The sequence below is a fragment of the Heterocephalus glaber genome, unplaced genomic scaffold (genome assembly GCF_053883595.1).
Source record: "Heterocephalus glaber isolate CG9 unplaced genomic scaffold, H.glaber_assembly_v1.0 deba00001761, whole genome shotgun sequence".
Classification (NCBI taxonomy): domain Eukaryota; kingdom Metazoa; phylum Chordata; class Mammalia; order Rodentia; family Bathyergidae; genus Heterocephalus; species Heterocephalus glaber.
The window spans coordinates 2,996,076-3,021,391 of NW_028258458.1; the positions used below are offsets into that span (position 1 = coordinate 2,996,076).

Here is a 25,316-nt window from a genome sequence, read left to right on the forward strand (position 1 = left end):
TCCTCTTTGTAAATGTGGGCTTTTATTCACTGCCAGCTCCAGGATGGAAGGAGGAGCAAGTCATGCACAGCCTTGGTTTATCCTCCAACACCAGGCAGGGCTGGGCGGGGGCTGTGGGAGGGACGCAGCGCCTAGGAATCTCCCTCACCAGGTGGGCAGAGCATCATGGGGAAGAGGAGGGGGCAGGATCCACACAGCACCCCATTGGGTGGGGCGGGCCACGTGGTCGAGGGTCCCTTCCACCAGCCTTTTGCTGCTCGGTCCAGGGACCAGAGCCTGCCCCTGGTCGAGCCTCAGCTGCTTGGGCCGCAGAGGGGACAAGGTCGCCACCTTTGGCCTTCTCCCTGCTGGCTGAGGGAGGAGCCACGAGCGAAGCGCTTGGCACACACAGCAGGCTCTTGATACATAGTCGTTGGGATTAGTTTTGTAAACAAAAGGAAACTGAGGCACAGAGCGGGAAAGCCACTTTCCCAGAGCCACACAGTGAAGCTGAAACTCAAACCTGGGCCTCCCTGCCTGAGAAGCTGGGCTGCCCCACTGTACGCTCATCCTAGGGAGGCCGGACACATGAGGGGACCACCCTGGACACATGGTGGGCGGGGCACCTTCCTCCCACCTCAGCAGTGCCCTCTGAGGTCAGACTGGCACCTCCCAGGGCATCCCTGACTCACTACCTAAACTGGTGAACTCCTACTTATCCATCAAAGCCCCAGGTCCCATGGCCTTTCCGCAGGCTAAAGCCTGAAAGACTGGAGTCACACTGTAGCAAGGACAGCAGCCAGAACAGTGGGATGTGGTCTTCAGACTCCAGTCCCTTATGGTTTTGGAAGGGAGGGACATCGTTTGCAGACCCTGCAAGTCATAGCCAAACTAGGCCCGGACGCGTGAGCTCGGTCTTGGGTCAGGATTGAACACTAATGCACACAAAAACTTCAGAGGGACGGGGAGACTAGAGCCCGCGCACGAAGACGAGCTGTCCAAAGTGCTTGCTTCCCAGCTTGGCCGGGGCCCTGGTGGCCACCCGCGGGTGGCTCAGCCCGGCTATTGCTTAGAAAAAGTAATAAATTAGTGGCGGGTTCGCTATGTACAAGGCGGCCGCGCGCGTCCCGGCCCGGACCCCTCAGTGCGCGCGGCTCAGTCCCCGGCCGCGCGCGCCGGCTCGGCGCCCTGCACGGCGATGCGCGGCACGGGCGCGGGCGCGGGCGGCGGCTCGTCGTCGAAGCTCACCTCCTGCACGGCCTCCTGCTTCTTGAAGGAGTCGCGGCGCTCGGACAGGTGCAGCCGCCGCATGACCACCAGCTCGGGGTCCGGCCGCTCGCCTGTGCCCGGCTTGTCGGCCGACTGCCCCCGGCGCAGGCGCGGGGACCCGGGCGCAGGCGAGCGGGGCAGCGGCGCGGGCAAGGGTGGGCAGGCCAGCGGCGAGGGCGGGATGCTGCTGGTGGACTTGCGGCGCCCACCCTTGTGCCGCGGCGGCCCCAGCTTGGCGGCCAGGCCGTGCAGGGAGCTGGGGCGGGCGTGGCTAGCGGTGGCCGGGGACGCGGGGCTGCTGGAGCTCGGGGACACGCTGGGCGGGGACGTGGTGTCTGTGGGTGGCAGGAGCAGGTCAGGACTGCTGGCCTCAGTGCCCCCAGATGGGAGGCGGGGCCCCGGGACTGACCAAACTTCCAAAAACCCACATTTTTCCCTGCTGCCACCCACCCACAGCGAGCGTTCCCTTGGCCTGGATGTGCCGAACTCCTACTCATCCGTCAAAGCCCCACCTCTACCACCCCTCCTCCCTGACCCCCATCCTCGCCATCCCACCCTCCCGATCCAGGCACCTGTGTTGGTGCTGCCGTCGGGCGCCGGGCTGCGGCAGGGTGTGGTGGGGCTGGGCGACAGGCTGTGGGTGGGGGACCCCGGCAGGCTCTCGCTGGAGGACAGCGAGTGGTGGAGGCCAGAGGAGAAGCTGCGGCTGGTGTGCAGGACAGACGACTGCTTCGAGATCTTCTTGAACAGAGACTTCCGCCTGTGGACGCGGGGAGACCGGGACACGGTGAGCGCGACCCGGCCGGCTGCGACGCCGGCCGCCCGGATGCCTGCGCTGGCGCTCACCGGTCCTGCGTCTCCCGCCGCCGGCTGCGCTTACTGCGCCGCGCCATGCGCCCCTTGGCCGCATCCTTGCGCGCTGGGCCCACCCTGATGGACGTGTTCTCCAGCGCCGTGGTCCTCAGCGAGATCTTATTCCCGCTCTGCAAGGGGGCGTGGTGTCCCACATGCTGCCTGCCTCAGAGCCCTTTGCGGCACGGAGGGGGGCGGGACGGAGCCCGGGGACTTCCCACTGAGCTGCGCCCCCCTTTTATTGTTTATTTCTCGCTATGCAACTCAGGCTGGCTTTGAACTCACTACGAAGCCCAGGCTGGCCTCCAACCTTTGGTGATCCTCCTGCCTCAGCCTCCCAGAGTGCCGGGATGACAGGCGTTCACTACCACGCCTGGCTTTTTTTGGTTGGGGGGTGCAGGGGGTGGAACCAGGGCCTGGCACCTGCTCACAGCTGCACCCCAGCTCTCTCCACCCACCTATCTGCCCCCTGGCTCTGTCCGTGCTGGAGGTCCTCATCCTGTGGAGCCAAAGACTACGGACCACCTTAGACACAGCTGTGAACTCGTGGGCCACCAGCACCCGCCACGGGACCAAGGGCGCCCTGAGCCCTCCCCACCCCTGGGCCTCAGCCCTGGGGTCCTGGGCATGGAGGAAGTAAACAAGGTTTCCATCTGGCAACCTCAAAGCGTCTGCAATGCCTTGGGGGCGTGGCTTTGGACGGGGGCGTGACCAGGACTGGGAGAGGCTGAGCTGGAGGTGTGGTCGGACTGGGCGGGGTCGGATTGGTCCCGCCCCACGCCTGCCCCGGCCGACCTTCAGCAGCAGCTCCACGACGTCCCTGTGCACCAGTCCCAGCACGGACTCGCCGTTGATGTGTGTGATGAGGTCCCCAGCACGCAGCCCGGCCTCCTGGGCGGGGCTCCCCTCCTCCACGCTCTGGGGGACACAGTGGGTCAGGAGCCTGAGCCCTGAACCCAGAGCTCCCACCTGGCTGGGTCCACTGTGGGCCCCCAACAAGCCGTGCCTCAGTTTACCAGAAGATGAGGGCAGTTTCGAGGGCGAGCAGTGGAGAGGGGAGAGCCCCAAAGCACAAGGTCAGAGAGGAGCCTGGGTCCCAGGTCGCCACCTCCCCCAGGGCAGGCCCCCGGATGCAGCCCGCGCCCCCACGCACCCAGACGACGTGGTGCACTGTGTAGACGTTGCTGTCGCCCATGTAGACGCGAATGGCACGCAGGCTGAAGCCATACTTCTTGCCTGAGCTGTGGATGACCACGGGGGGCCGCAGGCTGCTGCACATGGGCGACGGGTCCCGGCTCGGTGAGGAGTCTCGGGAGGACGGGTTCGAGGACAGCGAACGCGGGGACAGGGGGCTCATAAGGGGGCCGCCGCTGCCGTCGTCTGCGGGCGAGCAGGGCGAGGTCGTCAGTGGGGTCCTCGGGGCCACCTTCCCTCCCTCCTTCCCTCCCTCCAGGACCGCCGCTCTGGAGCCCAGGGCCCTTGCACGTGCTGTGCCCGCCTGGGGACACCGCCTCGATCTCGCTCTCGGGTCCCTGCTCTGGGCACTGCAGGGTGTGTCACCTGCGGTGATGACGAGAGACAGAGCCGAGACAGACGCTGACTTGGGCACACGCCCTCCGCCGCCGCCCCCGCCCCCGCCGGGGCTGGCCTTCGTCTTGTCGCAGGCAAGGTCTCGGCTTGGCCCCAGGCGGCGGCCCCGGCCAGCGTCCAGGGTTCGGGGCGTGGAGTGCCGGGCACCCGTGCTGTTGCTCCGAAGCCTCGAGGGGCTGAGGGCTGCTGTGTCGGCTGTGGGCAGCAGGCTCAGCTGGGGGCCTCTCTCCACTCTGGTCCCCGCTGTCCTCAGTCACCTCCCTGGGCTCCACACACACCTGGACTCCTGGCCTTCATTCATGCAGCGCCCTCTCCCCGCACACCCTTCCCGAGCTGTTCTCAAGGGAAAGCCACCTCCCATGCCCCCATTGGACCCCTGGGTTCCCTTATCGGGGCTTCCCTGGCTCCAGCCCTATCTTGGAGGTGTTATCCCTTGACTGATTCCCCCCAGGAGCTTAGGGCCTCTCTGGGACCATTTTAAAGTCTTTGTTAGCTCTGGAGAACTCCTACTCATTCCTAAAAACCCTTCTCAAATAATCCTTCCTCTGGGAAACTTTCTGTAACACTACTCTTCCCCTCTGAGGCCCCACCTACCAGAAAGGCTTGAGGGTTTGGGTGTTACTGGGGTGGTTGGCGGTGGTGGATCAGGCTCCCCCAGAATGAAGACAGGCTTTTTGGGGTCCACAGGGGCTGGGCCTGCTCCCTCATCTTCTGATGAGAAGGCAAACTTGGGCATCATGTCCAGGCTGATGTTGCTCAGGAGTGATGGGCTGGGGCCCCGCGCAGGCTGGGGCGATGCTGAGTGACAGGAGGACCCGGAGGATGTCCAGGACCGCAGCCTGCAGGGAGGAGGAAGAGCCTGTGTCACATGCTCAGACACCAGGGGGCAAACACAGGCAGAGTTCTGGAGAGCTCCTGTTCAACCTTTAACACCCACCTTCCAACTAACATCCTCTAGGGCACATTGATGGTTGTGGGTTTTGAAGGATGAATAGAAGTTTATTAGCCAAACAGCTCGATAGTGCACAGCTGCTTTATATTTGGTGCGGTGAGGAATGCAAAGCCAAAGGCAGTGAGGTCGTTGGGGGCCTGAGTCTGGGCAGTCTGACCCTTTTCTACCAGACTACTGGGAAGCTCCTTCAACATCCGATTTTGGGGCTCTACCTCCTCAGAGACTTGGAAGCTTGAAGAGCCTTCAACCCCTGGGTACCTACCGGACCTCAGTGCTCAGCGGGTGGCCACTGTCCCCCTCACCGCCGCGTTCCCACCCCTCCTCTCGGTCCACACTGAAGCTCCTTTCGGTGAAGGTGGGGGCTGGCTGTACAGCCAGGAACTCAGAGCTGCTGTAGACCTGGAGGGCGGTAACAAGATAACAGGCCGGGTGTGGCCGCGGCTGGCCTATTGTCCCAGTGCCCGTCATCCCAGTACTCAGGAGGCTGAGGCAGGAGGATCGCCTCGAATTTGAGGCCAACCTGGGCTACACAGTGAGAGCAAAGGCAGCCCGGACTACCTGGCAAGACCCTGTCTCCAAAGAGAGGAAAAGCCCAGGACATGGCTAATGGGGTCCGTCCCAGACAGGCAGGTGGCTCCCGGCCCACACACCTTGCTGAAGCGGTGGGAGCAGGAGGAGAACTTCGGAATCTCGGTGGAGGACTCCTCATCGTTGGTCTCGTCCTCCTCGGAGCCCAGGTGGCGGTAGCGTTCCGAGCGCGCTGTGGGGTGGGGAGGCACCTGAGCCCGGGTGACGCCCGGGTGGCCCCGGGCTGTGGGGTGACACAGGGAAGGTGTCCCGGGCGGGCGGAGTAGCCCTGTGCAAAGGCCCTGAGGCAGAAGCACGCCTGGCATGTTTAGGGACCACGAGAGGCTTGGGCGTCCAAGCGGTGTCTAAGAATAACTCCGAGCTGTGTCCCTACCACTGGAGAGCCCCGGAGAGTTCTATGGGTGGACTTTGGATTCCTCGCCCTTGAGTTTTTGTTTTATTTTGTTGTTTCTTGAGACAGGGTCTCACTATGCAGTTCAGGATGGCCTTGAACCCACTGAGATTCTCCTGCCTCAGCTTCCCCAGTGCTGGGATCACAGGCCTGGGCCACCATGCCAGGCTTCCTGGCCCTTGAACAGGCCACCCAGTTCGAGGGGGACTGTGTATCTCGGATGCGCCGTGCGCTGTCCATGTTACAGAACAGGAAGCAGATGGTTGGGAGGCCCTGGCATGCGGCTGCAGTGGGTGGGGCCCCTGGGAACTTTGGATGTGGCTGGAGAGGAGACGCATCTGACCCCCAAGGGGTTCCGCAACATGAGCTGCGCCCCGGCCTCCACAAGACAGGGTCCGGGCGTGGGTCTCGGGAGCCCTGGCAGAAGCCCAGCCTGGGGCTGTGGGGCACGGTGCCCCCACGTACTGTCGAAGTAGCTGGTGTCATCCTCGGCCTCCAGCTGCGGCACGAACTCGGCTTTGTGTCGCAGGAGCCCTGCCCAGTCCAGGCCCAGGAAGAAGAGATGCTGCTTGACCTCGTGGGTGCCACCTGCAGACGCAGCCGGCTGAGCCCTGCAGGTCCCCGGTGCACCCTGCAAGCCCCCAAGCCTCGCTCTCAGCCTTGCCCTTGCCTCTGAGGGACTCAGGTCCTGCGCACCTACAGCGCTTCCTCTTTGGCCCTAGAGCAGGAAGTGACTGTTGCCTCCTCTGAGCTGGCCCTTTGAAGCCTCAGGACTCAACTCTGGTGTCCCCAGGGAACCCCGGCCCAACTACCTTGTGTTCCTTCAAGGTCTTGTTCTAGCTCTTGTCAAACTCCCACACATCCTTCAAAACCCCACCTCCACGCCCTCACCCCCACCCTGTGCACCTGCCAAAGAGGAGCTTTTCCAAAAATTAACCTCTAGTCCTGCCCCTCTGTACCCCCTTGGCCCGGGCCGTGAGGGCGCCTACATACCAGTGCCCAGACGGTCCATCGGACTCTGCCGCAGCAGCCTGGTGATGAGGTCTTGGGCATCAGTGGGAAGCGCCTCTTCCCCTTCCGGCCACATGATCTCATCTGAAAGGAGGGCAGGAGTAAGGGCGGGTGCCCATCTGTCCGTCTCAGCCCCGGACATGTCCCAGGTGCACAGTGCAGGTGACTGTGGCTGACACTGGCAGGGCTGGGACTTGAACCCACGGCCTCTCGGGGCACGCACCGCTGAGCACCTGCCCGAACAGCTCCTCCGGCGTGTCCCCGAAGAACGGCACGCAGCCCACCAGGAACTCGTAGAGGATGACGCCCATGGCCCACCAGTCTACCGGCTTCCCATAGCCCTGGCGGAAGATGACCTCGGGAGCGATGTATTCGGGGGTCCCACACACCTGGCAGGGCAGAGCGGGAAACGGAGGCAGCCTCCAGCTGGGGGAACTCAAGAACAGATGGAAAAGCAGAGGGCTGGGCTGGAAACGGGGGTGGGCACAGCCGCGGGAAGCAGGTGATTGGCTCTCCATCTCTCTGTTCTTTGGCTTTTTTGAGACAGGGTCTTGCTAAGTTGTTAAGATGCCCAGACTGAGCTTAAACTTGTGACTCTCCTGCCTCAGCCTCCCGGCTGCTAGGATGAAGGTGTGCCACCAAAGCTGGCTACTTTCTCCACCGTCCCCATGCCCCAGCACCTGGGGGTTGGCCCTCACACCTAGGCCACCCTACCTGCCCACCCACCTGCTTGTCCACGAACTCGCGTGCGTCCTTCTCGATGTGGCCCTCATACAGGTTGGTGGCCATGCTCATGAGCCCGATCTTGGACAGCCCGAAGTCGGTCAGCTTGATGTGGCCCAGTGAGGTGATGAGCAGGCTGTGGGCAGCGGGCAGACGGGACACTCGGGGTGGGCGAGGTGCCTGCCTCCCCCAGGGCCCCGAGCAGGCTGCACCAGGCCGGGCCCGGCTGCCCAAAGCTGCTGGGATCCGCACAGTGACGGGAAAGCGTCAGAAGAGCTGATGGGGCCGCATGCCTGCTCTCCCAGAGACTCAGGAGGCTGAGGCAGGAGGACCCCAAGTATGGAGCTGGCCTGGGGATCTATGCGAACACTGCACCAATTTGTAGGAGGCACTGGAGGAGCTGCACATTGGAGCATCGGCGGGCCCTGGGACCAGTCCCCGTAACACTAACAAACTGTTAGTGTTTATTTTACTGTACTGGGGACGGAGCCAGTCTGGCCTGTGCTAATCGTGGGCTCTGCCACTCAGCTATGCCCCCAGACCTTTACAACCATTTTGACACAGGAGCTTGCTAAATTCCCCAGGCTGGCCTTGAACTGGGGATCCTCCTGCCTCAGACTCCGGAATAGGTACATTCTCTGCCTCCCTGCTGGAGGGACCCAGGATGCCAGCGCAGTTCAGGCAGGAGAGGCTCCAAAGCAATGCCAGCCCAAACACAGGCCCCGCCCTCAGGCAGCTCTAAGCCCCGCCTCTCCACAACACACCCAGTCCCTCTGGGCCCCGCCCTACTAAACCACGCCCACCTCAGGCTCCACCCCTGCACCCGCCCCATCCCATGCCATCCAGGTCTCCCGGGCCACACCAGACCCGCCCCTTCCCCCGCCCCCAGCCCGCCCTCACTTGTCAGGCTTGAGGTCACGGTGCACGATGCCATAGTTGTGCAGGTACTCGAGCGCCAGCACGGTCTCCGCGAAGTACATGCGCGCCATGTCCACCGGCAGGGGGCCCATGTTCTTCAGTAGTGTGGCACAGTCACCGCCTGCGGAGGGTGGACGGTGGCCCTGGGCTGGTGTCCACCTCGGGCAGTGTCCCTAGACCGACCCGGATGGGCGCGGGCAGGGCCTGCCTGCTGCTTCTCCGTGCGGGGCAGCGGCTGCGAGGACACAGTCCCTTCCGCACACGGCCAGCCCCTCCTGCGCCTGGGACCCGGCAGTCAAGTACCTTCCACGTACTCCATGACCATGCACAGGTGGCGCCGCGTCTCGAAGGAGCAGAACATGCTGACCACGAAGGGGTTCTCCGCGAAGGTGAGGATGTCCCGCTCCACAAACACCTGCTGGATCTGGTTCCGCAGCATCAGGTTTTGCTTGTTGATCTTCTTGATGGCGAAGCGCTGCCGCGTGTCTCGGTGCCGCACCAGGTACACGGCCCTGGGGAGGGGGGTTGCTGAGGCCTCAGACCAAACAACGGGAATTCAGCCTGGCACGCTGGGCTGTTGTTTGCTTTTGGTTTGCTGGTTCACCAAGTTGCCCTCTAGGCTCGGCTGGTGACCCTCCTGCCTCAGCCTCCCAAGCAGCTGGGATGACGGATGTGCACCACTGAGTGCAGCCCCATTCATTTATTTTTTCACACTGGGCTGAGACTCTTTGCTCACAGCCTACTGGAAAGCAGCTCAAATATTCACACGCACTTCTCACCATAGATAAGCTACACCCCGAAGATATAAAGTCCCCGGGCCGCTGCTGCTTGGCCAACTGTGATGCAGACTCCTACACACATGCTTAAGCCCTTTCTTCAGTGCTCCTCCCCACTGGGGTTCCCTCATCTCCTCTCCATGGTGACTTCCTGCACCTGTGTCCAGAGCCCATTGGGGCAAGCACTTGGCTGTGCTGAGTCTCTGCCGCCTTTTGCAGCCCTGTTTCCCTGTGTGCACCTCCAAGGGGGATGGTGTGAGTCTCCCTGACAAGGTACAAGCTGATGTGGGGGCTCCTGGGCCTCAGCCACACCTGAGGGACTTGAGAACTCACCCATAGGCCCCGTTGCTGATGAGCTTGATGGTCTCAAAGTCGCTCTCACATGGCTTTCTCCGAGACGGGCCGCCCAGGGCACGGTTCTGGGGACAGGAAGGGCCAGGGTCTTGCCCACTGCAGAACTGGCCAGACACCGCCTCCTGTCCCCAAGTCCACACTGCCTGTCCTGGTGACCTCACTACTTCCTCCCTGCCCACACTCCTCAGATCAGTCTCCAGGTCTCTGCACGTTTTTCTCTCAAGCTGTGCCTTCCTCCTCACAATCTACTACACACCCTTCAAAACCCACCCTTTCCACGCCCTCCCTGGCCTAGCTCTGCTGGACCTCCGCACCAAGGCAGCCCCATTACTGCTACTTTTCCCCAAAGTCACCGGTGTCCCAGCCCCTCCTGTGGCTGCCTGGTTTACGAGGCAAAGCGCAAGACAGAAGGAGTCCCGGCCTTGGCAACTCACCTCTGGTGACTCTGGTGCAGGGGGCTGTCCTCTGTCGATGTCGTTCAGAGGCACAATCTCTGCGAGCCGAGATCCCTCCGTTACCCTTGTCACCCGGCAATTTCCAGAGGGTCCACAAGGCACAGGTGCCCAATGGGCCCTGGTACTGCCAGCACCGACTGTCAGGCCCCGAGGAGGCCTGCATCCCCTCCAGCCCTTCCTCCTGCTCCTCACTGCTTCTCCTCTGGCCCCAGGGCCTCCGCCCCTTGCCGCCCCAGCTCCTCTGCTCACCCTCCAGCGGGTCCTTGGCCAGGCCCAGCTGCCCGATGATGTACTGCGGCAGGTCAGTCTTGATGCCCTGGCCCTCACGCGCCTGGCCCTCGGCCGCCTCCAGAAAGTGGTAGAACTCCTCGGGGTCGAACTCCTGGGGGTGCGGGACAGCCGGGCACACGGGTGGGTGCCACGTATGCCCCCCCACCTGCCCGCTAAGGGCCTGCTCCACGGCCACCGTTTCCTGGGCAGCCTGTCCAGGCTGAGGGCTCAGGCCTAGTCTGGGACTCACCAGGCACTCCAGGAGCCGAGCAGGCCTCGCGATGATGATCAGCAGCTTCCGGACCAGCTGGAGGATGAAGCCCACCTCCTCGCTGTCGGAGCGCTCATGAGCCTGGGGAGGGGCGGGGCGATGCGGCACCACCGCCTGGCCACACCCACGATTAGCCCCACCCACCGGCCACCCTCCCTCACCCTGAGCCCCGCCCATCTTGCCCTTCCTACAGCCCTGCCCATGCCCCCCCCCCGCGCCACGCCCCACACCCACGTCCTGCAGCAGCCGCTCCAGCTTCTCCTGCATCTCCAGGAAGTAGCGCGAGGTGACCAGCGCCTCGGCGGACTTGGCCAGGCAGTCCCGGGCCAGCTCCACAATCTGGTGGTGGATGAAGCCCAGGACCCCGTCGGCCAGGGCCAGCCGGGCGCCGGGCGCGGAGGCGGCCAGGAATTCCTGCAGCCGGCCCTCCATCTGGGCGGTGGCCTGCGGAGGACAGGGGACTCGGCTCAGAGTGTGGCCTGGCCTGGGCCGGGGGCCGGGGCGGGGCAGCGGCGCCCACCTTGGGGAACCGCTCCCGGTACACGTGGTTCATCATCACAATCTCGTTATCGAAGCTGCCGGTGGCGCGGCCCGGGCTGCAAGGGGGACAGGTGGCCGTGTGTGACGGGACCCAGAGCCAATCTGGGGGAGGGGCTGGCGGCCAGAGGAGGCGCAGGGGGACAGCACGGTCCCCAGGGCGGCAGGAAAGGGCAGAGGTCGGTGGCCAACCTGAGGCTGCGGGAGCGGGGCCGCAGGCGGGGCGAGCGGCCACCCTCCTCGTCCACCACGCTCTCCGAGCTTCGGAAATGCTTGGACAGGAAGCGCAGCTCGTCCGGCGTCGGCTGGAAGGGAAGCTGGTGGAGACGCTCCCGGGAGGATGAGCTCGACTGTGGGAGGCGGGGGTCAGGGCTACAACCAGGACCCTGGACCGTCCATACCGTTCTCCTGCCTGTCTCCTAAGCAGCCCTCAAAACCCCACCTCCGATGCCCCCTCCTTCAGCAAGCCCTCCTGGCCTGTGGTCCCACATGTGCCTCTGGCCCCATCCAGACCTCGTGGTTTGGGGACATGTGTGTTCCCCAGACTGGATGGCCACTGGGGTCAAGGCACCTCATAGATACCCCTCGAGTACAGGGCAAGGAGGCGGCCTCCAGGATGTCCAATGAGCAGACAACCCTATGACCCCTGGTTAACACCCCAAGGTGTGTTCTTGCCACCCACACCCGCCTGGGTGGGACCAAGGGTACCGAGACGGTGGAGCTGGGTGTGTTGGTGCCATAGCCAGAAGACGGGAGGGATGCGAGGGACCATCTTCTGCCATCGGCCCTGCAGTGGAGACAGGAGCAGGTGGGAGAAGGGCCCGGGCAGGGGCTGCGGCCGGCAGCCTCCAGACACCTCCTCCAGGAAGCCCGGCCTCCTCCCGCGGCCAGCGTGGCCCCTCAAGCTTGTAGCTGCAGCTGTTGGGGGATACACTGGCCACCCCGCCAGACTGAGGACTCCCAGCTCCGGGCCCGGCCCAGTAAGTGCAGCTCAGTAAGTGCAGCTGAGTTAGCGAGGTCACGTCAGCTCTGGACAGGGAGTCAGTGACTGCTTAGCGGGTTAATGACCTCGGCCGTTACCGGTCGGTCGCTGTGTGGGGTGTGGCTGCCGGAGGCAGAGGAGACCAGGTGGGGCAGGGAGGGAAAGGCGGATGAGAGGCCAGTTCCAAGGGACCCCAGCCCTCTTCCCCGCAGCACCACAACCCTCACCTCCGGGCAAAGGGGAAGTTGATTGCGGACGAAGCTGAGAAGTTCCGAGGGCTGTCCAAGGGGCTGCTGCCTGCTAAGGAGGAGGCGGGGAAACTGAGTCAGCGGAGGGCGAGACAGGACTCAGCGCGCCTGTCAGCTGTTCCCGTACTCACCGGTTGGGATGGACAGGGGTGACAGGGGCCGGGAGAGCGTCGGAGATGGCGTCCCTACCACCAAGCTTTTCCGGTTCCCACTGCGGCAGCTGGGGGGGGGCACGGGTGAGGTGGGTGGCCGGGGTTTGCGGACTCCAAGGCCTCCCACCACCCGAGCAGGGACACCTTTCCCCACGAAGGCCCGCCTGAGTGCCTCAGCATCCAGGCCCAGCAGGGAGCGGCCGTGACGTCACTTGTTATGAACACTGCGGCCACTGCCAATATCAGAAGCCCTTCTGGCCTCATGGTGGCTGCTCTGTGTGGCCAGGACCCGCTGGGCCAGCTTTAGGTTCACAGCCCTGTGACCTCTGCCAGAAGTAGACAGCAGCTGGGCATGGTGGCACACGCCTGTCATCCCAGCACTCGGGAGGCTGAGGCAGGAGGGTCATAGTGAGTTTGAGGCCAGCTTGGGTTACATAGCAAGACCCTGTCTGAAAGAAAGAAGGAAGGAAAATAGACAAGCAGAGGCTGAGAGAGGACCCTGCATGGTCCCTGTGCCCTTCCAGGAGGTCACTGATGTGTTGCCCTGTCCCTCAGGGCTCCCTAAATGCCCATCTGCCCAGCAACCCCGAATCAATCTGTTTGCCGCCAGCCTTGGCTCTCCTGGCCCCCGGGGTCCCTGGCCCCTCTCGAACGTTGCCTGGGCTGTGCCACCCTCCCAGCCCGGGCCAGCCCCCGCTGTGGCAGAGGGACTCGGAGCTCCACGGCCCCCCCAGCAGTCGCTCGGCAACGGCTGGCTCAGCCTGACAGGCCTCACCCACGCGGCCGCCAACGCAGCTGGGAGCACGCGCAGCCAGGGAGACGGCCCTGGGCCTGGGGCAACAGAGGCGGCCGGGAGCGGGGACAGCACTCTGAGAAAACAGCACAGGAGGCGGCAGCAAGGAGGGGAGGCCCAGCCTGCCTGCAGCTCTACATAGGCTGTCGCTCGGAGCCTCAGTTTCCCTGCGCATGTGCCTCAAAGGATGGTGGGAGAGTCTATGCGATGCCACGCAGTTGCTGGGATTTGAGTCCCTTGTGGGGACCCGTATTGTCCTCCCTCTCCAGACAGGACAGTGCTCTCAGAGGAGAGGAAAGGGGATCAGCAGTGACACCCACGATCCCAACAGGCCCTCAAGGGGCAGGAGACCAGTCACACCCATTTCCAAAGTGGGAACGGAGGCTACGGATGCCAACAGCTGCAGGAATTATTTTTTTGGTTGCTGTTGTTTTTGACAGGGTCTGGCTATGTAGTCCAGGCTGGCCTTGACCTCACTGTGTAGTCCAGGCTGCCTTGAACTTGTGGCTCTCCTCCTGCCTCAGCCTCCCGAGTGCTGGGATGACAGGCGTGCACCATTCCATCTGGCCACAGGGATTGTCGTCCCCTAGCCTGAGGTGCTGAAGCAAAAATGAAAACTGCAGGTTCCGCCAGACTTCCTGCCATCCTCCCCCCACCAGGCACATGTGCGCACACCCGCCTGCCACCACATCCTCTTGGCCGGGCGGCACCTGGGTCCTCAGCCCCTAGCTGAACTGCACTGCAGGCCTTGAATGCACAGCCCGGCAGGGGGCTCCAAGGGCAGCCGGGCTTCACCTGCCCCTTCCCGAGCACCTATCGAGAGCCAACTGCCTATGCAGCCCTCCTTGCCAAAGGGAGGCCCAGCCTGGAGGAGCCGACATCTGATGACCTCCTCCAGCAGCTGGGACCCAGGAAGAGTCAGAATAAGGCAGGAAGCAGGGTCCACGGCCGCTTCTTGTGCCGTGCCCCCAGTTGCTCCCCCGCTCTGGGAGCAGAGTCTAAGCCTGGATTTAGCATTTAGTGATCCCACTGCCCAGACTTGGCCTGGCTGACAAACCAAGCACAGAGAGGTTAAGCAGCTACCTGAGGCCACACAACCCTCCACAGCTGGCCTGTAGTTTGAAGCCGGTTTGGTAGAGTCCACAGCTCCGCTTTAGCCTCTCAGCTTTCCAAAGAGGAACCCAGACTCCAGGAGGCCAGGCCGGGCCAGGGTGAAGCCCAGCTATCTAGGGCCTCACTCTCCATCCACACGCAGCCTCCTGCAGCAAATGTTTGCTCACGAGCCTGCGTTTCTGTGGAGCGCCCCGGGACAGAGCGCCTTAGTTTTTCCAAGCTCCTCGCACCCTGAGATCGGGGTTCGAATTCCGGCTGGGTCCCACCAGGCTGTAATCCCGGAGGTCGGCAGACATCCTCTCTGGGGATCAGGGGCGCAGACGGCTTCCGGGACCCTGGGGACCCCGCTGCCCCCGCTCCCGGCCCCCGCGGTGGCCCTGGGGACGCCCGGGTCCCCTACCTCTTGGAGCGTTGCAGCAGCGCGCCCTTGGCCAGGCGGCTGCGGTGCCCGGGGGCTGCCACCGCCGTCCAGTAGCTGGGGTCGGACATGCTGCTTCTCTTTGTGCCGCCGCCGCCGCAGCCCCAGGCCCGGGACAAGCGGGGGCGCAGCGGGCGGGGCGGGGTGCGACCCTAAGGCGGGATCGGCCCGGAGTCCCGGGAGCCGGGCGGGGGGCGCGGGGCCGCGGGCGGGGGGCGGGAGGAAGCGCGCGCCCGAGCGCGGGCGGCCGGGAACCTCGCCCGGGGAGAGCAGGGGCGGGGCCTGACATGGGGGCGGGGCCGGCGACGCGGAAGCAAAGCCTCGGGCGAGCCCGCGGGCGAGTGGGCGGGGCGTTGCTATGACTGAGGGCGGCGGGGCGGGGCGTTGCGGGGTGGGGTGGGGGGGGTGTTGGCGGCGCTGGCTGTTTTGGGGGGTGGTCGGGCCGTTTGCCCTAGTAAATCTCGACACCGCCCCCTTCCCTCCCTCACCCACCCACCTCCAGACCCCTGCTGAGCGCGGCATTCAAGGCCCACCCAGCGCCCTGGTCCAGTTCCTGCTACCACGCCCACCCTGGTTCCTGCGCTCCGAATCCGGCGTGGCCACATCCAGTTCCCGAGCCAGCGGGCCGCGCAGCCCTGGCTTGGGTTTGGCTGGCTTAGCTTCTCCAGGCTGGGGACTCTTGGGGCTCCCAGCACTGCCAGCACCCGGCCGTCACAGAGGGCGGTGCCCCCTGATACAGGGCCCTGAGGTCCCACCTGCGTGTGATGACAGAGAACCGTGGCCCTCTCCAGCCTCAGTCTCCTCGGCTGTTTCGGCAGAGAACCGGCAGGGTCAGGGCCTCACAAGGCGCCTACAAAGGACCTACCTGTTCACTGTCCTTAAATGTGAGTGAACATCAGGCTATCGAGGAAACTGAGGCACAAATGGGTGCTGCCACTTAATGTGTGGCCCTAACCCATCCCTGTTTCAAGTCACAGGCTCTGCTATGCCCAGTGCCACCTCTGGTGTCCCCATGCTCTTGCCCAGGTTTCCTAGACCCAGAGCTGAAACACCCACACCCGGTCATTCATTCACTCAACAAACACTGACAGAGCACCCACGGTATGTCTGCCCCTGTGCTGAACCCGGAGACCCGGCAATGAGCGGGCAACAAACACCAGGCAACACAAACTCTCTGTCCTCAAAGGGGCGGCCTGGGCTGGGGGACAGAGAAGAGGCAGCCACAACAACATAAGGTGATGTCGTCGGAGTGTGAAGAGGCAGATGGTGACTCAGCCCGGGACCTGTTGGAGAAGTGGACACGGCAGCCAGGAGGGGCACTGAAAAACGAGGAGCAGACTACAGAGGTGGAGTCTCAGGTGGAGTCCAGAGGAGATGCAGCCGGCTGCCCATGGGAGCCTGCTGGGGTCATTGCAGGGGAGCCACCACGGACAGCGGGGGGGGGGGCAGGGACGGGACAGGACGGATCGTCAGGAGGCCAGCGAGGGGCTGGGCAGTGTTGGGGACACTGACGGTGGGAAGCTCATGATGGGAGGAAGTAGATTTGGGGTCTGCTTTTATTTTTTCAGTACTGGGAATTGAACCCAGGGCCTTCTCACTGAGCAACGTCCCTACCTTTTTACATTTTATTTTGAGACAGGAACTGGCTAAGTCACTAAGTTGCCTAGGCTGGGCTCCACCCTGCAGTCCTCCTGCCTCAGCCTCCCAGAGTGCTGGGATGACAGAGGTGCGCCACCACACCAAGCTTTGGACCTGTTTTTGCCCCAGGGGACCTGTGAAGACCAAGGGACAGGAGTGGTTCCCTCGGAGCCCCTGGTGTCTGCCTCGAGCCAGGCATAGAAGATGGAACCTTCTGGTTCTGAGGACGAAGCCATGGATTCCGCGGCTGTCACCACCCAACTTGGGGGGGCACTTCTGCACATGTGCAGAACACGGCCACAGGCACCCCGTACTGCCCTGGCATCCCCAGCACCTGCCTCTCCCATGCCCCTCTGGCCCGTTTTCCCCTCTGTGAGCAGGTTCAGGGTTTGCTGCTTGGCTAAGGCCTGCCCTGGACGGTGGGTCTCCGGTGCCCACCAGAGGGCGCCCTCCCGCACTCAGCCGCCATGGCTCCCCAGAGCCCTCCGCAAACCCACGCTGCTGTGCGCCCGCGGGCTGTGTCCCGCGGCCACTCTATGACCTGACGGTTGCTTCTCTCTGACACCCTAGGGGCTGTAATATCGAAGCCCCGGGTAGGTGTACTGATCCTTCACGCAACCTGTAGTCAGTTCAGGCTGCCCACCTGCCCACGCACTGCCGGTGCCTCTCCGCCCCACCTCCCTGACAGAGCTAGAAATTCCACCTTCCTCTTGCCCTTGGCATTCAAGGCCCCAGAAGGAACCACCGCCGACCACTGCCACCCCCTCCCCACGGATGGAGCCTTGCAGCTGCTCCCTGTTCATCCAGGCTGTACAGATTAGATTAAAAACCACCCAGCAAGCTGGGCGTGGTGGCGCACGCCTGTGATCCCAGCACTGGAGAGGCTGAGACAGGAGGATCACTTGGAGAGTTCCACCCCGGGACTACAGAGTGAGTTCAAGGACGACAGTCTGAACTACATAGTGAGACCTTATCTCAAAGAAAGAAAAAAGTAACAGCTCAGCAATCACACAAGAAGATGGAGGGGTCCCACCTGACAGGGGGCTCGGAAGGAATACAGACAAGCCATGGATATGTGTGGGATATGGGAGCAAGAGGGTGGCCAGGGAGTCTTCACATCTGAGGGCCTGGTGGAGACCCAGCAGACAGAGAAGGAATGAAGCTCTGGCCTGAGGGCACAGCACGTGCAAAGGGCCTGAGGCCAGAACAGCCCACATCCAGAGGGTCAGTGAGGGCTTACTGCTAGGATCTGAGTGGCTCATTCATACTAAGGTGTAAATGGCTGCTACACAAGCCAAGTGAGAGGTTTGTGATACTTCCTCAGGTTCAGGGCCAAGACACTGGGGGCAGGGACTGGGGGCAGGGACCCGTTTCCTTGCTTGATCCCAGCCAGGTGGCTCTCCCACCCCCTGGTGGCAAGTGAGAAGCCTGGTGGGCTGGTGGCCAGCCCCAAACTCTCTCTGCCTCCATTTCCTCTTGGTAAAACCCTCTCAGCCACTGGCAACTCATGCTATCCCAGCCTGGCAGAGGTCAAGGAATCAGGCCTATGGCCCAGCACTGCCCAGCACTGCCCAGCACTGTCACTGGGTGACACATCCTGAGGTCCTGTATTTTCCTGCATAAAATGAGGCTCAAAGCAGCCCGTGGCTCCCTAGCGAAGTCCCCGAGCCTGACCACCCTTGGCCTGGATGCTGCTCTACCTGCCTTCTATCTCAACACATCCATTCCTGTGCCCAAAGATCTCCCCATCCAGGCAACTGAAGATGCTGTAAAAACCTTCCTCCTGCCCCAGGACCTTTGCACATGCAGTTTGCACCAGCTGGCATCAATCTTCCCCTGGCTTCATCCTCACTGTGGCTCACACATCACATTCCTGCAGGTACCCACTTGAACATGTCTCATTTATCTGTTCCTGTATTCCTTGGTCACCTCCCTCAGGGGACTGGGAACCCCCTAGGAGACAGCCTTCCTCTTGTTCACATCTATGTTCTTAGCATCTGGCACCCAGTGGGCACTTGCTAAGTGCTCGCTGCTTGCATGAAGGTACCTGGCTGTTGCCTGGCTCTAAATTGCTCTCCTCATTAAAAGCCAATGGAAACAGCTAAGTGGCTTATTCATACTAAAGTGTAAATGATTGCCCCCCAAAATATATGAGGAGCCCATAATATTTCCTCCGGAACACAGGTGAGATCCTGGCTAGCGGTGGAAGGCGTCATAAACCCTCCACAGACCCCAGCCACAGGAGCCTCAGTTTGGTCAGATGAGACCTGGGCTGAACTCTGAGCCTGGCTGAGCATTCTGGTCCCGCCCATGTTCCGGGAGCCTGGGAGCCCCACACCTGTCCCGAGAGTCCTTGGGCCACAGCTCAAGTTCCAGCCTCGCCCAGCCACCTGTCCGAGGTAGGGCCTTGCGGGCCGGCCGAGGGGGCAGCAGGGCCGCGTGCAGAGGGTGGACTAAGGCCGCGAGTCACTCACCTCCAAAGGTGCAGGCCCAGCGAAGGGCTGCAGGGGCTGCAGGGGCTGCTGGGGCTGAGCAGCGCTGGGCTCTGGCTGCTCGGGGACAGACTGCGAAGAGAGAGGCGGCCATGACCTGGCGGCGCCCCGCGTGCGGCCCGATCCGGATCGACCGCCAGGGCACTGGGAGGGCTCCCGGGAGGCGGCGCTGGGACGCGGGCAGGGCGGTGTCCGGGTCCTCCCGGGTCCCCACGCCTCGCGGCACTCACTCGAGGGTCAGGGCCGGGATGTGTAGCTTATCCCTGCGGGACTTCATGGCGAGGCTACCCGCGTCTACACCGCCAGCTGCCTTTGCCCTGCGGGAGGCCGGGACCCTGGATCGTGGCGCGATCTGAGGGCGGCGGGCGGAGCGTGGCCTGGCGCCGGGCAAGACTGACTCCGCCTCCGGGTGGGGCGGAGTAACGATGTATGCCACCCTTGGAGGGGCGTGGATTTGTCGGCTCCGCCCATTTATGGGCGGGACAGGCGGCCCCGCCCCTGGAGAGGCAGGGCTCGAGCGGACTCCAGCCTTAGTGGGGCGGGGCTGCGGGCCAGCACCTGCGCCCTGGCCAGCGTGGCGGGCGGGCGGGATTGCGATGCGTAGGGACCGGCGCGGGCCCCCCTTCCAGAGTGGGACCCCGAGGCCTCCAGGCCCGATCCCCAAGCCGCGGGCCGGAAGGGAAGGGCGGCCCTGCCTCCTGGCCCGGCTCGATTGCTCCATCGTCGCCCCCCCCCGCCCCCCGCCTCTGCGGTCTCGGGGGCCTGGGGACCTCGCGCACTCGGGGTCCCCGCTCACTGAGCCCCAGCCCTGTCGCGCATCCGGACACCCCTGGCCCGAAGGCCTCACTGCGCTGGGCCCCCGCAGGAACGCGTCCCCGTGACCACGTCCCAGTGCCCCCCACGGCCCCTCCTCCGCGAGGCTGTCCCTGGGTCCCCAGCCCCCTGTTCTCCGTCACAGATCTAGAGGTGTCTGCGTCCCTCTCTGGGACCTTGAAGCCCAGGGGCTACCAGCCAGGCAGCCAGGCAGCCAGGGAGGAAGGGACAGGCGGGCAGGAGGGGCGATCCACAGGGAGTCTTGGCGGGTCCTGCCCCTTGGCCCCGGACTTTGCCCTGCAAGGTTGACTCGCTGGCCACCACCCTGCCCCCAGCCTGGGCAAAGGCCAGGTCGATGTCCGAGCCCCGCTCCACCAGCTGGCCAGCCCCAGTCCAGCAGGAGCAGATGGTCCGTCGTGGGGGCCACTTTGACCCCTCCTCGAGCTCCGGCCTTCTGCCTTCCACTTGCTTTGCCACTGCCCCCAGCCCCCAGCTCCACACTGGTCTTGGATGCCATATTGGCACCTACCACAGGGCCTTTGCGCCTGCCATCCCATCTCCCCAGGCACCCCACAGTGCCTCTCCTCTCCAGATCCACATGCCCAAGTCTGCCTCCTAGGAGACCCCACATGCCGCCGCCGCCGGGCTGAAGTCCCCAGTCCCCCAAACCCCTTCTGTTTAATTTCTCCTCTGCGAACCTCACTTTCCTGTCCCCTCCCCTGGCCTTGCCTTGTCTCTGGGCCTCAAACAGGGCCTGGCACACAGCCATGCTCAGTGTTTGCTGTGTGATTTCTGCCCCCAACTCAGCCAGACACACCCTCCAAACACGGGGTGTCCACATGCACATACTTCCAGACCACCAGCCGGCGCAAGGCAGGACACGAACTGCTCCCCGTCTGGGCTGTGGTGTCCCCCACCAGGAAACGGGGAGGAGGGTGCACGAAATGCTCTTTGCGCTTAGGGAGCTGCAAAAATGCCGGCCTACCGGAATGTCCATGTGAGCCCAAGCAAGACTATTTTCTCCCCGTGGTCCCTGAAAAGAAGTGAGCTCCCCATTGCAGGAGGCATCCAAGGCAGAATCAGGGTATTTGGGCTGCAAGGAATGTGGCTCATTCCATGCTGGTGCCCTTAAACCCTGGGAGCAAGGCCTCTACGTCTCTGGTTCCTCATTTGCATACATTTGCATACCGACCGGGGTTTCCCAGGCTGTTGGTGGCAGCCCAGTGAGCGTTGTGAAGCACAATGCCAGGGAGGATCAGGTGAGAAGGAGTCTGAGTACTGAGTAAGTCGCAACTCGCAGCCAGGACTGCAGCCTCCCCAACCCCACAGCTGGAGGGGAACTCACCCGCGGCCCCGGCGTGGCAGGCTCAGCTCCTTCTGAAAGAGAAGAAAGATCCGAATCATTCCCAGGAAGTCCAGCCCTTTGAACCCTGACCTTTGACCCATGACACCCCCAAATCAGCTCCACGGAGGCCTCCTTCCCCAGGGCCTTGGCATCACTTGACCTCCCCTCCTGCTGAGGCCTGCGGCTCATATCTCAGGTCTCACCTTGAGCATCCTTCTCCTGGACTGAAATCTATCTCCCTGCCCAGCAAAAATGCATGTTTTCTGAGACCAGGTCTCCGTATGTACTGCAGGCTGGCGTTGAACTCACAGTGATCCTCCTGCCTCAGCCTCCCAAGTGCTGGGATCACAAGGGTGCCCTAACACACCCGGTTTAAAAAATACTTTTATTTAAAATAAATGAAGCTATAGCTGGAATGGTGGTGCACGCCTGTGATCCCAGGACGCTGGGAGGCTGAGGCAGGAGCATTGCCAATTTCAGTTCAGCTTGGGAAACTTAGTGATTTAGCGAGACCTTGTCTCAAAATAAAATATAAAAGTGCTGTGGGTGTAGCTCAGTGCAAAGGGCCTGGGTTCAGTTCCCAGTACCACAAGAAAAAAATCTAAACATAAAAATGAAGAAATGAATTCTATTCATCAAGAAGAATATCAGGCCAGGAATGGTGGCGCACGCCTGTGATCCCAGCACTGGAGAGGCTGAGTCAGGAGGATCACCATGAGTTGGAGGCCAGCCTGGACTACATAGGGAGACCCTGTCTCAAAAAACCAAAAGAATACCAGTAGTGGCTTAAAATGAACACTCTGCTAAGGTCCTGAGTTCAAGCCCCTCTACCCAGTAAAATAAAAAACAACCCCCCCCCCAAAACCAAAAAACCACCCCTGCGCCCCCTTGTGGATGTTCCTGCAGGTCAAGGCCTCCTAGACTGCACTGGGCGGGGGGGGGCCCCGGTCTCATCTCCCCTTTCTTCAAAAAAATGGTTTTGGGGCCGGGGATGTAGCTCAGTGGTTCTGGCACCTGCCTCGAAAGCACAAGGTCCCGAGTTCCATCCCCGGTACCAAAAAAAAAAATGGTTTCCTGCTCTTTCTGTCTTTCTTTTTGCTTCCTTCCTTCCTTCCTTCCTTCCTTCCTTTTTTGAGAAAGGGTCTCACGGTGCAGTCCAAGCTGGCTTTCAACTCACTATGGAGCCCAGGCTCAAACTCTCAAACTCTTGGCAATCCTCCTGCCTCAGCTTCTCCAGTGCTGAGATGACAGGCATGTCACCACGCCCATCTTGCCTTCCTTGTGCAGGCCCTCGTAGAGCTCAGCACACAGCCCACGGGGATCCTGGGTGGGTTCCCACATGCAGGCCAGAGAGCCCTAGGCTTGGGTCCACGCTCAGACGTGGCCAGCCTGAGAGACAATTCTGACAGCCTGTGTAGCCCCAGTTCCGAATCTAGGGCTGGTCCAACCTGCATCTCTGTTGTAGCATCTGTTCTTTCCTGGCCCACCAAGTGATTGGCGATGCCTTGCCTCAGTTTCTCCATCTGTGACTTGGGTTAACATCAGCAGGGTTCCATGGTAACAATGCACCTCCCATTCTCTGTTCTGCACCCACCCATGGGCCGGTTACAGGCCGGGAAACTGAGGCTCTGAGGGAAGCCGGCTGCCCACATTTCTCTGCAGAGGCACAGTGGGAAGCTGAGTCCTGGGGATCCCCCCAAGCACACACTTTGGGGCGCCCGCCTTGGGGACACACAGCTATTTTTACTTCGGTGGGCTCCAGACTGCCCACGTCCCTATGAGGGTGTTCACCATGGCAACCAGTGACGTCTTCAGCCCTCGCAGCCAATTGGAGGGGGCCGGAAGCTGCCAGGCGCTGGACTACCCAGCTGGGAGGGGGTGGCAGGCTCTCCCAGCAAGGGAAGAGGGGAAGGGTTGGTGCGGGTTGGGATGTCACCCTCAGGCCTAATTCCAGCCACCCCGTGGTCAGAAAACTGGGCCTCTCAGGATGGGAGATGAGGTCTCCCCGTCTGCTTGAATACGTCTGGGGACAGGGTGCTCACTACAACTCAGGACAAGCAGTCCTGGGTCCAGGAACCATTACCACTGTCAAGGCCTTAGAATCTCCTTTCTGTGCCCTAAATCACTGTGGGATCTTGTACCAGCTCAACCCACTACCTGGCTTGTAATGGAAGGATTTGAACCCAGGCACGCCAGCCGCCCTCTACCCTGACCCCAACCATGCCTCACAGGGTCTGACAGTCATGGTTTCCCACTCCGCCATCCTTCGTGCAACCCCACCCAGCCAGTGACTGCCTGCCTCCACCTCTGTGTCTTTCGGGAAAAGGCTGGTTACAGGACATGGTGGGGGAATTGGCAGGACACTGCGGGGCAGGCTGGAGGAGAGGCCTCTGCACTCGGGCCAGGACTCCCAATGACCATGCTCCCTCCTCAGCTGGGAGCTGGGGCACTTGCTCTGCCTGGAGCGGCCCCTCCTGGCCAGCTGCTCACTGGGGAGCGGTGCCCACCGGACCCCACTGAGCTGCTCTGCTTGGCTGGGACACACGGCTGGCAGCACGTGGCGTGGGGAAAGGATTGGGCCAGCTGGGGTCGGGTGGGAATCTGCACAGACTACGGCCAGAGGAGGCAAAGTAGACCTGGGGCATGGTGAAGCAGAGTGGCTTTGAAGAGTGGGCCCTCTGGGGTCCTTCCCAGCAGCAAGGGACACAAGCTCCTCACTGTTGGCCACTTTCTCTGTCTGGAGATTTCCTGTTTGGGGAGCTGGTGTTTTGAAATTCTGTTGCATGTAAAACAAAGGTTCAAGTGGAAGATGATGCAAATAATAAGAATATCTCATGGGTTTTTGTTTTGTTTTGGGACAGGGTCTCACTATGTAGTCCAGGCTGGTCTGGAACTTGCTTTGATCCTCCTGCCTCTGCCTCCTGAGTGCTGGGATCACAGGTGTGCGCCACCACACCCGGCCCCAGAAGATCCCATGTTAACTGGTGCTTGGAAATGTTACACAGGACAGTGTAGTTCAACCACAGCTAGGCAGGACAACTCCCAACACCACTGACCCATGGCCAAAGCAAACTGGTGGGTTTTGGGTCAGGGCTGAGACCTCTCCTGCAGGCAGCCAATCACAGGGGTTGCTCAGCCACAGTCTCATTGGACAGGATCCCATGCCATTGTCTGATTGGCCAATCACCAACCCGTTTGAGTCCTCAAGCTTTCAGGAATTCATTCTTTGGTACCAGGGATCTGACTCGGGACAGGAATTCATTCTTTGACATCCACCAGTGGTTGACCTCTAGGAAACTTTTTTTCCCCCAGGAAATCGGATTGGCTCTCATGAGCAGCTGCCACCCAGTTGGCTGGGACGCCCTCCCTTAACGGGGGTGGGGTGGGGTTCCAGTGAAGGGAGCCAGGTTGGGACTGCAGACCAAACCCGAGGCCTTGACCGAAGTGCAGCCTCAGCCGCCAGATCGCTTAGTGTTCCTGCTCTCTGGGTTCCCAGTTGTTATGTTTCCTCTCTGAGTCTCAGTTTGCCCCCTCTGAAAAAAGCAACTAATAATAGTATCAACCACTCTGGCCAGGCGGAGAACTACATACCCACAGTGCTTGGTCTGTTAATGGGAAGTGCCACTTAGTACCACTTCGCTATTATTTTATAATTATCTTAATCTTCCCCCATTTTTGCCCCCTACTGCTGCACAGGAGTCTTTTTGACCTGCAAGTATGAGTGTGTCCTCCCCTAGTCTAGTCTAGCACCTTCCATGGCTCCCCATTTCCCTAGGGAAAGATCTAACCTCTTCACTGCCACCAGCCAGCCACCCTGTCTAGCCTCACACCAGGAAGCACTTTCTGTTTGCTCGCCCTGTAAATAGCAGGGTCTGTGCCTCTGGGCCTTTGCACATGCTGCCTGCTCCAGAATCCCTGCCCAGCAGCCCTTATCCTCCCTCTAACTCCCTGGATGCAGCCAGTGCTGGGTGGGTCTGGAGGGGGAGCCGGACCTCCCTGGATTCGAATCCAGTGGCCTATTCGGTGAGGCCCGGACACCGGTTTTCCATCGCTGAGCCTTAGTTTCTCCTTTGGTCATGTAGGACCTGTCATCTGGGAATGTCCGCCCCACCCCCCATGGAACAGGTCCCACCTCCTGACGTCAGCAGCGCCCCCACTCTGCTACCCGGAGGCGGCTTCTCTATTTTAAGAGGCCGAGGGCGGGGTTTGCATCTAACTGGGGCTCCAGGCAAGGCCACCCCCTGCTCACCAGTGCCCCACCCCCTCCGACCCCCTCCCACCCGGCAGCCTCTGGGCTGGTCGCCTGCCTTCCGCATCCCGGCTCTCCGTGCCCTGGGAGGGGGATCCGACCTGCGGCCCTGCCACGCCCTACACGGCCCCCCAAGT

General features: G+C 62.2%; 2 protein-coding genes across 17 annotated transcripts in view; one reads left to right on the top strand and one right to left on the bottom strand.

Moving 5' to 3' along the window:
• Mast3 (microtubule associated serine/threonine kinase 3) overlaps positions 1 to 25,316 on the bottom strand; it is a 26,385-nt gene continuing 1,069 nt past the window's right edge. Inside the window, exons 2-29 of one of the 13 annotated variants that reach the window (XM_013068659.3) lie at positions 20,931 to 20,962; positions 19,003 to 19,089; positions 18,755 to 18,844; positions 12,298 to 12,386; positions 12,146 to 12,218; positions 11,645 to 11,723; positions 11,129 to 11,286; positions 10,920 to 10,995; positions 10,634 to 10,843; positions 10,379 to 10,480; positions 10,108 to 10,240; positions 9,838 to 9,896; positions 9,383 to 9,468; positions 8,577 to 8,785; positions 8,256 to 8,394; positions 7,359 to 7,491; positions 6,856 to 7,021; positions 6,615 to 6,716; positions 6,087 to 6,209; positions 5,293 to 5,402; positions 4,905 to 5,041; positions 4,285 to 4,529; positions 3,661 to 3,885; positions 3,254 to 3,480; positions 2,896 to 3,018; positions 2,095 to 2,231; positions 1,821 to 2,008; positions 1 to 1,583 (exon numbers count right to left, since the gene is read on the bottom strand). In XM_013068659.3, the coding sequence (XP_012924113.1) occupies positions 1,135 to 1,583; positions 1,821 to 2,008; positions 2,095 to 2,231; positions 2,896 to 3,018; positions 3,254 to 3,480; positions 3,661 to 3,885; positions 4,285 to 4,529; positions 4,905 to 5,041; positions 5,293 to 5,402; positions 6,087 to 6,209; positions 6,615 to 6,716; positions 6,856 to 7,021; positions 7,359 to 7,491; positions 8,256 to 8,394; positions 8,577 to 8,785; positions 9,383 to 9,468; positions 9,838 to 9,896; positions 10,108 to 10,240; positions 10,379 to 10,480; positions 10,634 to 10,843; positions 10,920 to 10,995; positions 11,129 to 11,286; positions 11,645 to 11,723; positions 12,146 to 12,218; positions 12,298 to 12,386; positions 18,755 to 18,844; positions 19,003 to 19,089; positions 20,931 to 20,962 (3,987 nt within the window). In that variant the 3' untranslated portion in view covers positions 1 to 1,134. Of the gene's footprint in view, positions 1,584 to 1,820; positions 2,009 to 2,094; positions 2,232 to 2,895; positions 3,019 to 3,253; positions 3,481 to 3,660; positions 3,886 to 4,284; positions 4,530 to 4,904; positions 5,042 to 5,292; positions 5,403 to 6,086; positions 6,210 to 6,614; positions 6,717 to 6,855; positions 7,022 to 7,358; positions 7,492 to 8,255; positions 8,395 to 8,576; positions 8,786 to 9,382; positions 9,469 to 9,837; positions 9,897 to 10,107; positions 10,241 to 10,378; positions 10,481 to 10,633; positions 10,844 to 10,919; positions 10,996 to 11,128; positions 11,287 to 11,644; positions 11,724 to 12,145; positions 12,219 to 12,297; positions 12,387 to 14,624; positions 14,927 to 18,754; positions 18,845 to 19,002; positions 19,334 to 20,570; positions 20,735 to 20,763; positions 20,900 to 20,930; positions 20,963 to 25,316 lie in introns of those variants that run through there. The other 12 variants (XM_087201838.1, XM_021251188.2, XM_021251187.2 and 9 more) reach the window with 12 other exon arrangements.
• Il12rb1 (interleukin 12 receptor subunit beta 1) overlaps positions 18,619 to 25,316 on the top strand; it is a 22,811-nt gene continuing 16,113 nt past the window's right edge. For all 4 annotated transcript variants that reach the window (XM_087201868.1, XM_021251196.2, XM_087201869.1 and 1 more), the window contains exon 1: positions 18,619 to 18,679. The gene's annotated coding sequence lies outside the window, so the exon portion shown is untranslated. The remainder of the gene's footprint in view (positions 18,680 to 25,316) is intronic.